At 44.5% G+C, this 15,636-nt stretch overlaps 4 protein-coding genes across 4 annotated transcripts in view; 3 read left to right on the plus strand and 1 right to left on the minus strand.

Moving 5' to 3' along the window:
* The window catches only part of LOC134189026 (uncharacterized), a 3,827-nt gene extending 2,044 nt beyond the window's left edge, over nt 1-1,783 (plus strand). The window contains exon 9 of the mRNA XM_062657259.1: nt 1,431-1,783. Coding sequence (XP_062513243.1) covers nt 1,431-1,557 — 127 coding nt within the window. The 3' untranslated portion in view covers nt 1,558-1,783. The remainder of the gene's footprint in view (nt 1-1,430) is intronic.
* Nucleotides 1,784-2,241: 458 nt separating this feature from the next.
* LOC134189148 (uncharacterized) lies at nt 2,242-7,946 on the plus strand. The gene is made up of 3 exons (XM_062657390.1): nt 2,242-2,445; nt 4,419-5,522; nt 7,103-7,946. Exons 1-3 carry the CDS (start codon nt 2,346-2,348, stop codon nt 7,669-7,671), a joined length of 1,773 nt encoding a protein of 590 aa, XP_062513374.1. The 5' UTR covers nt 2,242-2,345; the 3' UTR covers nt 7,672-7,946.
* A 3,176-nt stretch (nt 7,947-11,122) lies between these two features.
* LOC134189074 (uncharacterized) lies at nt 11,123-12,480 on the plus strand. The gene has a single exon (XM_062657303.1). The coding sequence runs from the start codon at nt 11,150-11,152 to the stop codon at nt 12,314-12,316; it is 1,167 nt and encodes a 388-aa protein (XP_062513287.1). The 5' UTR covers nt 11,123-11,149; the 3' UTR covers nt 12,317-12,480.
* Nucleotides 12,481-13,734: 1,254 nt separating this feature from the next.
* Nucleotides 13,735-15,281, minus strand: LOC134188999 (uncharacterized). Its single transcript, XM_062657222.1, has one exon. The coding sequence runs from the start codon at nt 15,225-15,227 to the stop codon at nt 13,935-13,937; it is 1,293 nt and encodes a 430-aa protein (XP_062513206.1). The 5' UTR covers nt 15,228-15,281; the 3' UTR covers nt 13,735-13,934.
* Between the last annotated feature and the right edge of the window lie 355 nt (nt 15,282-15,636).

Below are 15,636 nucleotides of genomic sequence, written 5' to 3' on the forward strand. Positions count from 1 at the left end.
AACGGACAGACGGATAGATAAACAGACATGCATACACAGAGGGAAACAAACACAGCAGACGGACTGTCAGACACGGTGACAGACAGACAGACAGATAGACAGACAGACAGAGGAGCAGACGAACAGACAAACAGAGAGACAAACGATGGACAGATAGACAGAGAGATAGACAGACAGACGGACGGATAGACGGATAGACAAACAGACATGCATACACAGAGGGAAACAAACACAGCAGACAGACTGTTAGACACGGTGACAGACAGACAGAGCGAAAGAAAGAAAGAAAGACAGCCAGTCGGCAGACAGATAGACAGACAGACAGAGGAACAGATGAACAGACAAACGGAGAGACAAACGATAGACAGGCACGTAGACAGATAGACAGACAGATAGACAGACAGATAGACAGACAGATAGACAGACAGACGGACGGACAGACGGATAGACAAACAGACATGCATACACAGAGGGAAACAAACACAGCAGACGGACTGTCAGACACGGTGACAGACAGACAGAGCGAAAGAAAGAAAGAAAGAAAGACAGACAGTCGGCAGACAGATAGACAGACAGACAGAGGAACAGATGAACAGACAAACAGAGAGACAAACGATAGACAGGCACGTAGACAGACAGACAGATAGACAGACAGATAGACAGACAGACGGACGGACAGACGGATAGACAAACAGACATGCATACACAGAGGAAAACAAACACAGCAGACAGACTGTCAGACACGGTGACAGACAGACAGAGCGAAAGAAAGAAAGACAGACAGACGACAGACAGAGAGACAGACACCCAGAGAAGCAGACGAACAGACAAACAGAGAGACAAATGATAAGCAGATAGATAGACAGATAGACAGACAGACGGACGGCAGACGGATAGACAAACAGACATACATACAGAGAGGGAAACAAACACAGCAGACGGACTGTCAGACACGGTGACAGACAGACAGACAGAGTGACAGAAAGAAGACAGACAGACGACAGACAGACAGATAGAAGAGCAGACGAACAGACAAACAGAGAGACGACGATAGACAGATAGACACACAGACAAACAACAGAAAGACGGACAGACAGGCAGACAGACAAGCGACAGATAAACGGACAGACAGAAGACCGGACAGACGCACAGACGCACAGACTGAGAGACGGACATACGAACATACACACACACTGAAAGACGAACAGACCGACAGACAGACAAACACGTATACACGTATACGCACAAAAACGTCTACACACGCGCACTTGCACACACGCACTAGAGAGATTGACAAAGACAATTAGGATTTGCAAACTAGACAGAGTACACAGATGAATATTGTTTGTCAGTCTCAAAATTTTGTCATTTGTAAAGTGGCAGTTTTGTACACGTAACTTACTTACATATTTATATAAATGTTACTGTAGGTCTTCTCAAAGTCAACTCACCAGAAATGACTCCGAGTCTGGAAATTCCTGCCAACCATGTGGCATAACTCATGAGCACGAAAAACAAGTTCCAAGTTGTGGCATCGCAAAGAAAGCCTCCGCCTGACTGACAAATACGTGAAAAACAAACTAAAACAATCGTTTTGAGTGAAACAGCAAACATGTAGTTATTACTTTGTTTCATTATTACTCAACGCACACTGCAACAGTATCTAGAGAGACGTGTGCGTAACTATACATATACTACAGTAGTATGTGCCCCCCTCGTTGCTATACATTGTACTATGGTTGTCTACCTAATTTACAGGAAATATCAATTTTCATAAATGTTGACCTCAAATCTCCATGACTGAGTGTGTTTAGAATAACGCTTGGAGATACATGTATCTAGCCAAACAATATTTCTGTTAGTTAAAACGTAAAATATCTTTGCTACAATCTACATTTATAGATAATGCTTGAAGTAAAATTTGAAGCAGTTGCTTTGACAATGACTGTAGATCTAGATGACGTGCGCCAGGACAGCAAGACCACTCGAGGGTATCACTGTTCTCTATTAGTGTCTTACTCCCCCCACATGCATGAGCAAGTCACGTGACATCGAACAATCAATCCAGCCGTAAAAAACAGTAAGAAAAGTAATATAAATTATAAAATCACATGTTTGATTAAAGTAGAATTCTATATAAGTATATATTTTCGCTCTAGCGTCGGAGTCTCAGACTGTGAATGTCAATAACGATAAAAGAATGGACTCCGAGGCTTGCGCAATATATTTCTATCGCAAACAGGTGTGTGCGCGCGTCCACTTGGGGCAGACTTAGTACTTCACCAACTGCAAGTATCTAGCCGGACGCCTATTTCCAAGTCTCTTAGTCTTTGCTCTAGACCGCCATGCTGAGTCTTTGGATCGCTCTCGCCTTTGTCAGCAGGCATTCGTTGATCGATGGATTGTTGCAACCGAACGACTTCAAACTGCTAAATCGTGTTGCAGGTAAGACTTATGCGATTTAGGATTACTAGCAGAGCGTCACTAGTAATGAACGGCAAGTCATGCCTCGTGAGTCTCTTTGTTGGCACACATTCTCACACGTTGGAGTGGGCGGTATCTACTAATTACTACCAATCAGTTTTCACCTTGCTATTATACCTTCTTATCTCACATACGTCACTTTGGTCTATTGTCAGGGTCTATTGAGTGTCTGACGATATTGCTAGTAAGCAATATAGATTGCACGTAATTGACCAGGCGGGAGAACAAAATTGCTAGCAGACCAACTAGGCGTCGGTATAAAGTCACTTCGGAAAGATGACTGATGAGTGATTTCAAACGACCGCTGAACTGTACACTCCGACGGCCTCACTCTGTGCGTATAGATACGTTGAAGAACTTACTAGACGGATAGGTATAGCATAGCATGTTACTGCCATTGTATAAATAACGTCAAATCAGTCAGAAGCGACTCTGCAACTCCGTTGTTGATCACTAGATATTATTCTGTTGATTTTGTCTGGTTGCCGCCCCCAATTGCAAGTTTTGGGTTATATATACCACCAACGGTCCAGCCTGATTCCAATTTATTTGATCTCAATGAAGTTTCAACTAATATATGAAAATGACAGTTTTCGTACTGTCTCTCACATACAACCGTAGATAAGCAGTGTTGTATACCTAGGCGACTATACTATTGCATAGAAAGTGGCGGATACTGGATTACAGGATTTTGAAAAGGAGTTTTTCTATATATTGAAAAAGTGGGGGTGTCAGGCACGTTAATTAACAGTTTTAATTAAGTACTTGAGAAATATTATATCTACTGTTCCATTGCTAATATGTTTGCTGCCTCGAAATGCCAGACCATGTGCAGCAACGATACTGGACGCAATTAGTAGTTTTAGTTAACAAATTTTGAACTTTACTTAATACAGTTAGTGTGTATATAGAAGTAACAAGTTACATTTAGTTTAGGTTTAGAGTAAAATGTTTCAACTGCAGTGTACATGATGAAGAGTCGACAAAAGGAGAAACCGCTGAGACGCCTCTGGATCCGCCACCTAGACGCAGGAACAGTGGTGGCCAAGGAGGGCATGACCCCAAGAATTTTCTTCCGAATCATACAATGAAGCATACACAAGATTGTAATGTGTGGCCCCCCAATCCTCGAAAATTACCTACGTCCGTACGCAGAAAGGGCTTGAGGGGTTTGTATGCGAACTCCCGCAGCAGGTCTGTTCGTCGGCTACGGGTAGTAAAATAGAACACGTCAACAGCAATCTCATTGAGGTATTAGGTTCTCATGATGACAACAAAACTTTCATATTTTCTTTACATATGCCAAAGCACAGCCCCGTGCAGTTTTTGGAATTTACTCATTACATCTAAGAGTAGTGGTGACCGTGGGTACGCACAATCTTGCATGTGCTCGAAGCACACAGTTTTTGGTTATTTTAAACGGTTTGATGTAAATGAAATTTAAATTTCTGAACATATATTATCTAATGTTATGCGGCATCTTTCAATGCATGGGTCAACTCTTATACTGAGCGAACTCCTCCGGGACAAATCCTACGTATACGGTTCTGCATACCATGCTGGTACACACACGCGCGCGCGCGCGCGCGCACGCACGCACGCAGACACACACACCCAACACACACACACACACACACACACACACACACACACACACAAACACACACACACACACACACACACACACACACACACACAAAACACACACACACACACACACACACACACACACACACACACACACACACACACACACACACACACACACACACAAACACACACACACGCGCGCGCGCGCGCGTATTAAAAACACACAGCACTTCGGTGTGAGCCTGGGCGATTTGAACTCATGAGATACAATGCAAATTCAGCCAATTTTTATAGATAAAACTGCTAACATATTATCAAGGTGCTTATACATTTCTTATGCTTAGAACCGTTTCCGGATCCAGAAGCAAGCGTCAGCGTCGTCGATCTCTCGAGCACCGACTCTTCTTCCGAATGGCTGACATCAAACGAAGAAGACGGCACGAAAACGTGGACGTTCGACATTTCGGAAAGAGGCTGCGGATCGGCTAGAGTCCATCTCTCGTCCGTGAACCTAGACAAAGACGACCAGATTCTCGTCTACGGCATTCGCGATAAACGCAAGGTCAGAACACAAACGTTTACACGAACGATCGGTGACAGGGTGTACACTCGCCGACTATGGGCGGAAAAAATCGTCGTGAGACTGCGAATGCTCAGCAGTCGCTCGAAATCCTACTTTGTAATCCGATACGTTCAGTATGGCGACTGCAAAACAGATAACTTAAATGCCACGAAAGTCATACCGGGAGTGTGCGGCAAGAAGGATTGGAAGAACGCCATCTGTTACATTCTCGACTACCCGGACACGTACCGTCGCGCCTCGTCGATCGTACAACTGCAATTCGTCGTGAAAAAGACGACGTACGTCTGCACGGGCTTCAAGATCTCCGACGACGGCCGTTTCATGACCAACTTCCACTGCCTCGGAGACGCGCAGGTCGTCGAGTCGGCGGAGATCCTCGACCACTACGACTCGAAATCGTGCAAGGAAGACAAAGGGAGAGCAAGAAGGACAATGCACGGAGACCGCCTGGTGTGGACGAGTGGATCACTCGACCTTGATGCGTCCATCTTCACTGTGAAAGAAGCTAGAAAGGCTGACTTTGTTCCGTGTGTGTCATTGACCAGCACGAATCCACATTTTGGACAACAAATCGATCTCGTCGAGCATCCTCTCGGACTCATGAAGAAAATAACGATTAAGTCCGACGAGGACGTGAAGGGCGTTTGCACGATTGATAAGTACAACGGATCGTGGGTCTTTCCCAAGTATTGGTGCTACGAGTGTGACATGGCTCAAGGCGCTTCTGGCTCGCCCGTCTTTGATTACAAGTCTGGTCACGTGGTCGGTATCAACAGCTTTATTATCAACGATTGTCCGAACTTTGGAGCCAAAATGTCGTACGTCAAAAAGGCGGCAGGTAGCCATGTGGGCTTTTGTTCTTCAGGTATGCCTTTTGTCGTATTAGGGTTTACCCAAGATATAGTATATTCATTACCGTATTCGCCCGTAATGACGCGCCCTGAGTGTATAGAAAAGAAACGCTTGTTTTCCGGGCGTATATACTAGAGTATGGACGTTATTTTGGTCCCAAGTGTATACATAGTCGCAACATGCTGCTGTTTGGCCAGTCACACTTGAGGACAGCTAGACCACAAATTCCCATTTGCAAGCAAGATCAAGAGGTACTGGTATCCATACAGCATCAGCAAATTAGACCAGAGTCCGGACAACATTGCTAATGCTTATTACATATATAGTAAAGCATGAAACAATTTATTCAATATCAATTTGCAACCTAACTTAGGCGGAGTTACAGATTGCGTAGGCAATTTACAGGAGGAGGTCCAGGACGATCATTTAAAACTTGTATGCACATGCGCATGACGCATATTGCATGTGCAATGACATGCTGTATATACCTTTCCAAATAATTTCTTAGGAAATTAACAAATTGATGTTTTTGTAATAGAAATATTATCAATAGCAAAAGGTGTTTGAGACCTAAGAACACTGTTCCATATTTGCATGAAAGTCGTTACCCCAAAGTTCAATTGTAAAAATTAATTGCGAGTTATCTCTCTCTCTCTCTCTCTCTCTCTCTCGTGCGTGCGTGCGTGCGTGCGTGTGTGTGTGTGTGTGTGTGTGTGTGTGTGTGTGTGTGTGTGTGTTTGTGTGTGTGTGTGTGTGTTTGTGTGTGTGTGTGTGTGTGTGTGTGTGTGTGTGTGTGTGTGTGTGTGTGTGTGTGTGTGTGTGTGTGTGTGTGTGTGATTGTGTTCATGTGTGTGTTCGTTGTAAGCCGTTTCTTCGAGTCTTTGAGCTTTATCCGCATTAGCTGAAGCATTTCTTGACATGCTTTCCTATTTGAAGAGTGAACTTTTATCTTCTGATGCATTTCGAGCATTCACGCCATCACAGTACTTCAAGACTAATCATGTGATAAAAAGCTCACAGTACAAAAGTAATAAGCTGGAGAATTATATGAAAAATATGTTATATCGCTTGAGTGCTTTGAAAGTAGAAATTATACGGGTAAAAAGTAATCACACCTACGGGCAATTAGTCGGAGAAATACTGTATACATGTATCTAGAGCAAATCAATAGCGTCTCTATACAAATTAAGTGCATGCTGCTACTAATATTGATGCTGCTGGTCCAACTCCATTACTGTAGGCTTGAACTGTGATTTAATAATTTTTTGATTCTAATTATTAATTGCATCATTGTGTGTGTGTGTGTGTGTGTGTGTGTGTGTGTGTGTGTGTGTGTGTGTGTGTGTGTGTGTGTGTGTGTGTGTGTGTGTGTGTGTGTGTGTGTGTGTGTGTGTGTGTGTGTGCGCGCGCGCCATGCAGAGGAGGCCACTTTCCCCAGTATTAGTGAGTATAGCCTTTTAGCTATAGACGATCGGCAAGGTCTCATATAGACCCTAAGCGCCATCAGGTTGTCTCTCCAAAGGCCGCACAATTAGCGCCACTGCACGAGCACAAGCGGCATTCATGCACAAACAAAGTCTTCTTTCTGTGCAGAAGCGGTGGTCGACGCAGCCGTTCGCTGGTCGGGAGACAGCAGCGTCTACATCTTTCGCGGCAGCGGTTATTGGTACTACAACGAATCCTGCAAGTGTACGAGAGGCGATCCATTGTCTATCACCGAATATTGGCCCGGTTTGCCTGACAACCTCGACGCCGCTCTAGTATGGACAGACGGCAAGACATACTTTTTTAAAGGAACAATGTATTACAGATACGACGATGAACAAGATCGAGTTGAAGACGGCTACCCCAAGAGTATTACATCCGGTTGGCCAGGAATTCCAGACAACATTGGTGCGGCCATTGTCTTCGAAAAAAGTAGTAAAGCATTCTTCTTTAAAGGCACAGAATTCTGGACATACGAAAACGATAGACGTTCAGTAAGGGGCCTCATCAACTGGGAAACTTGGGAAGGTCTTCCATCTCATCTCGACGCTGCTCTCTACTTGTCTAAGTCGAACGTCTATTTCTTCAAGAAGAAACAGTGTTACAAGTATGGTGTCGTCCGAGGCCAGTATCCGCGAGCTACATGCGAAAAGTTTCGAGGATTGCCGTGCTCGTAAGCGCACGACGTGCATGGTCGTGAATTGTAGCTCTTCTTGGTCGCCGAATGACGCTGTAGTGACATTAGAATTTGTGACGATTTTCAGATGCTGTCGTGAGATTGGCGATACCGTTTGGTCAAATCGATATTGTTGTGCATGCGTTGCAGGACCGGATTCAGAGGGGGTAACAGGGTTGAAACCCCCTCTTTCTCACAAATGGAGTTAGTCTGCCGTGTGTATACTAACCCTAGAAACGTCGGTTCGGTTGTATAGCTGCGACTATCTCGTTCCGGAACTTGCCATCCACTAGGTTAGGGTGGTTCTACATGAATTTAATAGAGAAGCAATGCAGTGCTAATTTTTGCATGCCGAGGTATTTAGCCGAACCCACTGGTTTCAGCTAGGTTAGGTTTCCAATGCAGGTGTGTAAACAAAGGGTGCAAAGCAATGCAACTCGTCTCCACACTTGCGTACTTACAGGTTAGTCGCTTCGTCCGGCAAACAGACACGCTGTGTCATGGACAATGCGGGCACGTTTCCCTTCGCAAATTCTTGTGGAGCGCCAAATTTCTGTTGAATATCAGTTTCATCTATTGGTCAAAATAACTTCATTTGCATCTGAGGAAATTGAGTATAGATATACAGACGGTTGGTCGTCACCAGACGGCTGTACCCATAGCCCGGATATCCGGGCCTCGGGTAATATTCTATTTAGACGCACAATGCAGGCATGCAGCGTTCATTTTGTCTTCTTGTAAAGACTGGCACGTGATTGACTGCAACCCCTGCCAACATGCATTGCAACTACAGCTAGCGGGTTAGGGTTACACGCCTACTATACCTGTGAGTTTCTCGGCAACGTCTTGTACTCGTTTATGCAACCATCCGGGGACGGCAAAGGCGGAGCAAGATTGTGTAGAGTCGAGACTACGAGAGGCTTTATTAATTAATAAACCGAGAAGCATTACAGTGCTAAACCCTTCGCTGGTGTACATGTCCGCCACATGCTACGACACGGGTACAGTGTATGTAAGGCAGCTGACGATCAGGAGGCACAGACGCTCATGAGTTTAACACCATTAAAAATTTCCTCACGTGCTGGTTACGCCTACTGTATTTACACAGCTATCACTAGCCGCGTCCCCAGACTCACTTGAGCCTAGCATTGTCCGGTTCCCGTATAACACTTTCAGCCTCCCGTGAGTCTGACCTACGTCAAAACTCAATTAGCTTATATCTATCTAATGTGGTACCCAGCAGATTGTGTACTATCACGCCCAAGCTTCCAACCAGGGCATGGTGACTCTCCACCGTGAGTGATTCATCATGTTCACGCTATCCAAATCTCAAGACGACTTCAGCATGTGGAAAGGTGAGTATATTTCTAGCTAAGTTATTGTCCTACTCGTGTAGACTGGCGAGCCTGCCAAGTCTAGTTACAGCGATCCAGACTGCGCGTGTAGTTTACTCGTTGTTTCGTCGCACATCCGCTATCTGCACGGCCCTTGCTAGTGCACAGACTCTTATGGCCAGTAGGGCGCGTAATGGCAGCAACAGACACATTGACGTGGAATTGCAGTCCGCTCTCCGTGTTTTCAATTATGATGACTTTCGGGAGAGTAAACTTGAAGTCTCCAGGGCCATTCTAGGGGGAAAAGACATCTTCGTCCGCACAAACAACGAGTGAACTACACGTGGAGTCCGGATCGCTGTAACTAGACTTGGCAGGCTCGCCAGTGTACGCGAGTAGGAGCTAGGAATACACTTACCTTTCCACATCCTGAAGTCGTCTTGAGATTTGGATAGCGTGAACGTGGTAAATCACTCACCGTGAAGAGTCACTATGCGCTGTTCTGAAGCTTGGGCGTGATACACAATCTGCTGGGTCACACATTAGATAGATATAAGGTAATTGAGTTTTGACGTAGGTACTATTTAGTCATGTGGGTGCCAAGACTATGACATGGGGTGATACTTGGTGAAGTAAGTGTGTGAAAGTAGGAGCGGTGAGTCCAGACTCAGGGAAGGCTGAAAGTGTCATACGGGAGCAGGACACTGCCAAGCTCACGTGAGTCTGGGGACGAGGCTAGCTATCACTTCTAACCACAATCGTTTAGGTCCACAGCTAAATAGGCACAAGTTGTTGTAATAAGATGACCTCAGAGCAGCAAGAGCTAAAATGAAACATTAATGTGGCAAAACATGCACGTGCATTTGTAGATTAGGCGTCTCTCTCTGCTCTAACTTGGATACCGTAACAAAAATAAGTATATAAAGACGCACTAGCGTACTTACAGGTCAGTCGCACCGTCCAACAAACAGACGCGCTGTCATGTAAAATGCACGTATCCCTTTGCAAATTCCCGTAGAACGCCAATTATCTGTTGAAGACGACACTAGTAATTTTTGCAGCAACACCGCGACCGCTCAGCCACGCAGACCAAAAATTCAAGCTGTCAGACTGCAGAATCAGTATGCAGAAACACTGTGGAACTAGAAAAATTTAACAAGTCAAGTACATCTACAGTACCGCATGCATGGCGCCTGAATCAGCACCTTCGTTTTCTAGATGCCTGGTTGTTGGTGGGAAAACATGCACGTGCAAATGTAGACTATAAGCGGGCGTTGTTTTTATGTGCTAAACTCGTAAAGCAAAGGAATAAACGTTATGTACAGAACAGACGCCTGATGGCTGAATTGGCTTACCACAGCTGCCAAACATAGAGGCAGCCTTATGATGACATCGCGTTCGTCTATTGTTCGAAATAGCTTCATTTGCATCTACGCTAATCGAGTATAAATACGGTCCTACGGTCGCACGGTCGTTAGTCAGACGACTACTATACCTTTACCTCAAATATCCAGGCCGCGAGTAATTAGCCCAGATATCCAAGCGTCGGGTATTGAGGAAGCAATACAGTGCAAACCGTCCGCGTGCCATAGCCTATGCAGCCAGACGTCGACCATACTAAACATATGGGACATTTATTTGGTTGGAGTCGTACGTCACGTGTCCGGCCTGCAGCCCCGGATGCTCCGCCAGCACACTGCGTCTGGGGCGAGGCTACTACTGCATGTATGATACAGATACACGTCGCGGTAATCAATCTGACTGTCTAGACTAGCTGCTAGGTCGTAAACAATTAGGTATTAAGAATGTGTAACATGTGTGTATAGTGAGCCGATAATTAGCTACGTTCTAGACTTTTAGTTGTCACCTGAAACGTCTTACATCCTCTGGACTAAATGTACATTCCTAGGAATCCAATTCCCTGTGTTGACGCACACTCACCGGTCAAATCTATCCGGGGAGAGAGGTAATAGGCGTTGCCGTATGCTATTATTGCGCATGCTTAGTGCGTACCTACCTGGTATGGCCAGCGTACGAGCTGCCTTACTGGCAGCCTTGCTACTTGTTTGGATTCTCGCTCTTAAGGTATGTGGATGGCTTCAATATCTACTCGGCACACGGTTCTTTACGCTGGACGCAGACTCGATGGTGGAGAAATTGCAACGCAAGTACGGGTCTCAGCTGTCACTCGCACAGAACCCCGTATGGATGACCGGATTTCGTCAATCAGTAGCGAGAACAAACGAGGAATGCTTTGAATACCAATTATACGGAAAATGGAGGCGGCAGTCGCTTCTTGTTGGCCGCATCCTTGAACCCCTCATGCTTATTCAGACTGCAGTTGCTAAGTACCCGGATGTTGGGAAGATTGTAATACGAAGACCCGTATTCATTACAGGGACCGGTCGAAATGGCTCGACACTGCTTCACAATCTCTTGTCTTATTACAGCAATGTTAGATACTTGACAATGGAGGAGTGCTGCAATCCAGTTCCTGACATTAGGAGCAAAGCGTTTGATTTAAAATGGTACCAAAACCGGCAAAGCTGGTGGAGAGACCTCATGTCGGCATCCAAAAAGACACTTCTTGACTTGGAACTGTATAGTCATCCTCTATCGGCTTCGAATCCCGAGGAATGCATTTTACTGTTGAGCAAGTATCTTTTTTGGATGCCGTTATTGTCATTTGGTGGGCCGTATGTGGGGACTAGTTGGGGTTTGTCTCAAACAGCATTTGCTTGTGAGGCGTACAAACTGTTTAAACGAGACCTACAATTGCTGCTGTATTGTGATCAGCTGGTGAAAGGATTTGATGTGTCGAATACTCGATATGTGCTCAAGTGTCCCTATCACACCCCATTTCACGATGTTATTAGACAAGTGTTTTCCGATGCTGTGATAATACGACTTCATAGGGATCCTGTAGAGGTGGTGCCGTCTTACAGCTCAATGATGACGAGGATATTAGATTCGTATCCCAGTAAGAATAACAGCCGTGCAACGATAGGTAGAGACGTTATGAAGTGGGTTGAGATGTGTTGCAATCGGATGGTCAGCGAGGGTACAGACAGTGGCATGATAGATGTCCGATATGCAGACCTAATGAAAGATCCCATCGGAATGTGTTCTCGAATTGCTGCCGCTGTCGGGTTAGAGCACAATAGTGATGTTGAAAAGAGACTGATTGCTCACTTGGAAGATAATCCAAAGCACAAATATGGAATTCACGTTTATAATGTGGATCAATTTGGATTGAACTCAACCGAGATTCGTAGAAATTTGGCCAAGTATTGTGAGACTTTTAATGTATAGCGTTCATTCTGTACAAAATGTGATTATTATACGAAGAAGTATTGAATTTATTGTAGGAATGAGATTGTTGGTGTTGGTGTTGAATAGGACCAATTGCCTCAGTCAGGTTCTTATTGTACGTGACAAGGCCATATGATACATTTTTTAGTACAGAAAACAAATACATGTACTACAGTTTATCTGTTATTTGACATATCTACATCTACCAAATGGGCATCAGACATGTACAGTACATGAAATTAAGTTATGTTTTGCATTTTCGAATCTGTTGTTTCACTAATGCTGTTGAAGGCTACAATGCATACTGTCTAATAATGATTGGTCACTGGCTAAGAAATTACCATATTTTTGCAAATAGTGCCCCATGGTGAGCCTATATGAAATAATAATACCCCATGGTCGATTAGTGCCCCACTGGGGTAGTATTCAAACCCAGTTGTATGCATGCACGTCTATCAATTAATTGTGTGTACGGTTGTGACGAAATGAACATCTAGATAGAACCACTGAGTGACCTTGAAGATTCAAGGTATGCAACAGACCAGGAATACGACTCAAGTGATAGCAAAAGTAGCCAGTAGGTGTAACTATAAGATAGATTAGGTAGTTTGTTTGTGTAGTGTGATGGTTGCCCCATGCTCGAATTGTGCCCCAAGCATTAGAGCTACGAAAAATAGTACCCCATGCGACACTATTTGCGGAAATATGGTAATAGTTACCTGAATTACAGCAAATATGGTAGTTACTTTGCACATGCATGTGTCCTGTTCACTCTGCAAACTAAAGTGAAGCAGAGGAGGAAATAGTTGCTAAAAGTCACTACCTACACGAAACCAGGATGCAGTACATGTTTTCAACAGAAATGACGATTTTGCCACTTCAACCAATACCCTTTCCTGCAATAGTGCCCAATGGGGTACCATTTTTTTGTAGGTCTAAAAAACATGAGGCATTATTTGAGTATGGAGCACAAATCAAGCATGGGGCATTATTATTTTGCAAGTATAGAGACTGTTGCATTGTTTGTTTGCATATACCAGCAAACTACACAAACAATCTACCTAATCTAATGTTACAGTTGCCTCCTGGCTATTGTCGCTATCACTTGAGTTGTATTCATGGTCTGTCGCATATGTTGAATCTTCTTCATCACTTAGCGGTTCTATCTGGGTGTTCATTTCATCCCAACCTCACACATTGATAGGCGCATGCATATAACTAGGTTGAATACTACCCCAGTGGACTACTAGAGCATGGGGCATTATTAAATTTGATTATGGGGCACAATTTGAGCACGGGGCACTATTTTGAGCATGGGACACTATTTGCAGAATAACGGTAATTCAGTGGGCAACCACTTTTATTCAGGAGTACAGAACCCTAAGGTTACAGTACATGTACTCCTAGCCGGCCGCTTGTCGTGAGGATAGTGCAGTAACAGCTGCAGTTGACCAGGAGCCCAAAACTGTCGCCAACATGCACTTTGACTAGAAACAGTATCTCAGGTCCAGTAGGTCTGAAACTAAATTGTTAGCATTTGGACAACATGGCCCGTCATCCATAACAAATAAAAACAACATTCTCAAAGCATGTTCATGACTAACAGTATAAATGGATATTAGACATTAAACATTTCACAATAAGTTGCAAGATTCTTACGAATCTCGATCGAGTCTAGTCCATATTGAGCTGGACTGTAGCTGTGAATGCCATATTTGTGCTTGGGATTCCTTTCCAGATATGCAGACAGCTTTCCTTCAACGTCGCTAGTGTGTTCTAGTCCGACCGTGTCAGCAATATGAGCACAGACACCAATCGGGTCTTCCATCAAATCGTCATATCGGACGTCAATCATGCCGTTGTCTCTTCCCTCGTCAACCATCTGTTTGCAGCACATGTCGACCCACTTCATAACGTCTTCACCGATCTTCTTTTGGCTGTTGTTCTTCATTGGATATCCTGTCCTTATCAGTCCTTGCACCATCGAGCTATAGGAGGGCACCACCTCAACCGGATCCCTATGTAGTCGTATTATCACAGCATCAGGAAACACTTGTCTGATCACATCGTGAAATGGCATATGGTATGGACACTTGAGGACGTACCGAGTATTCACCACACTGATTCCATTTAGTTGGCGAGCGTAGTAAAGGAATACCTGCAAGTCGCGTTTAAACAGTCGGTATGCCTCGAGAGCAAACGTTGGTCGAGATAAACTCCAACTGATCGCTTTGTATGGTCCACCGAATGACAAAAATGGCATCCAAAACAGATACTTCGTCAGCAGTAGTAAACATTCTTCTGGACTCGAGGATGATAAAGGATGACTGTACAAACGTAGATCGAGCATCAGCTCTTCACCAGCAAACAGAATGTCCGACCACCAACTCTGTCGTTCCCGGTACCACTTGATATCAAACTCTGTAGCTTTATTGTAAGGAATAGGATGATGACACTCATCCATTTTCAAATACTTGACGTTTCCATAGTTACACATAAGACTGTGTAACAATGTTGATCCGTTTCGACCCGTACCGGTAATAAATATTGGTCGACATACGGGAACGTCTAGAATGTCCGGGTGTCTCGCAACAGCCGCCTCTGTCAGTAGCAGCGGCTCGAGAATGCTTCCGAGTATGAACGTCTTTCGCCTCCATTTTCCGTACAGTTGATGTTGTGAGCATTCCTCGTTAGCTCTCGACGTCGCTAGACGTAGACCATTCATCCAGACGGGATTTTGGGCAAGAGATATTGTCGTACCGTATTTTTTCTGCATTTCGTCCACCAGAGAGTCGGCGTCCAACGTAAAGAATCTCGTTCCGAGCAGATATTGGAGCAATCCGATAGCTTTGAGAGTTAGAAGCCATGCCGATAGCAGCACAGTTACTAGCAACGCTCGTACGCTCGGCATGCTCGATGTACTCGTAGAGAAACAACTGAAACCTTGACGATCATCGACAAACAACAACGCTGGAAGCCTTTAGGCCTGTTTGAATTTATTAGCGTGCGTTAGATTGTCACGTGTGAATGACACTTAGCTAAACTACTCAGAAACTCTAGAGTTTTGGTTGCCACTGACCGTACAAACTACTAGAGTAGGCTATCGACTACTCAGCCCAACCCTTCGTCTACTGCTTCCTCACGTGCTGGTGTTAGACAAGCTTGACACGCGTCACTACACGTGCTCGCTAATTAATGTATTGCTGTCTCGTGTATGTTTGCATCCTAATGGATTAACGCTCAAGCACGTGAGAGGTGCGAGAAACCAGCTTGTACAATAGAATTTCAGATAGTATATTACAGTACTAATCAATATTAAA

This window comes from Corticium candelabrum, chromosome 13 (assembly GCF_963422355.1).
Source record: "Corticium candelabrum chromosome 13, ooCorCand1.1, whole genome shotgun sequence".
Lineage (NCBI taxonomy): Eukaryota > Metazoa > Porifera > Homoscleromorpha > Homosclerophorida > Plakinidae > Corticium > Corticium candelabrum.

What these genes read in the sequence shown, in the direction of transcription:
- LOC134188999 (XM_062657222.1), bottom strand. Translation starts at nt 15,227, where the DNA reads ATGCCGAGCGTACGAGCGTTGCTAGTAACTGTGCTGCTATCGGCATGG.
- LOC134189074 (XM_062657303.1), top strand. Translation starts at nt 11,150, where the DNA reads ATGGTGGAGAAATTGCAACGCAAGTACGGGTCTCAGCTGTCACTCGCA.
- LOC134189148 (XM_062657390.1), top strand. Translation starts at nt 2,346, where the DNA reads ATGCTGAGTCTTTGGATCGCTCTCGCCTTTGTCAGCAGGCATTCGTTG. An exon ending in ACTGCTAAATCGTGTTGCAG is followed by an intron (nt 2,446 to 4,418) that starts GTAAGACTTATG and finishes TCTTATGCTTAG; the next exon opens with AACCGTTTCCGGATCCAGAA. An exon ending in TGTGGGCTTTTGTTCTTCAG is followed by an intron (nt 5,523 to 7,102) that starts GTATGCCTTTTG and finishes CTTTCTGTGCAG; the next exon opens with AAGCGGTGGTCGACGCAGCC.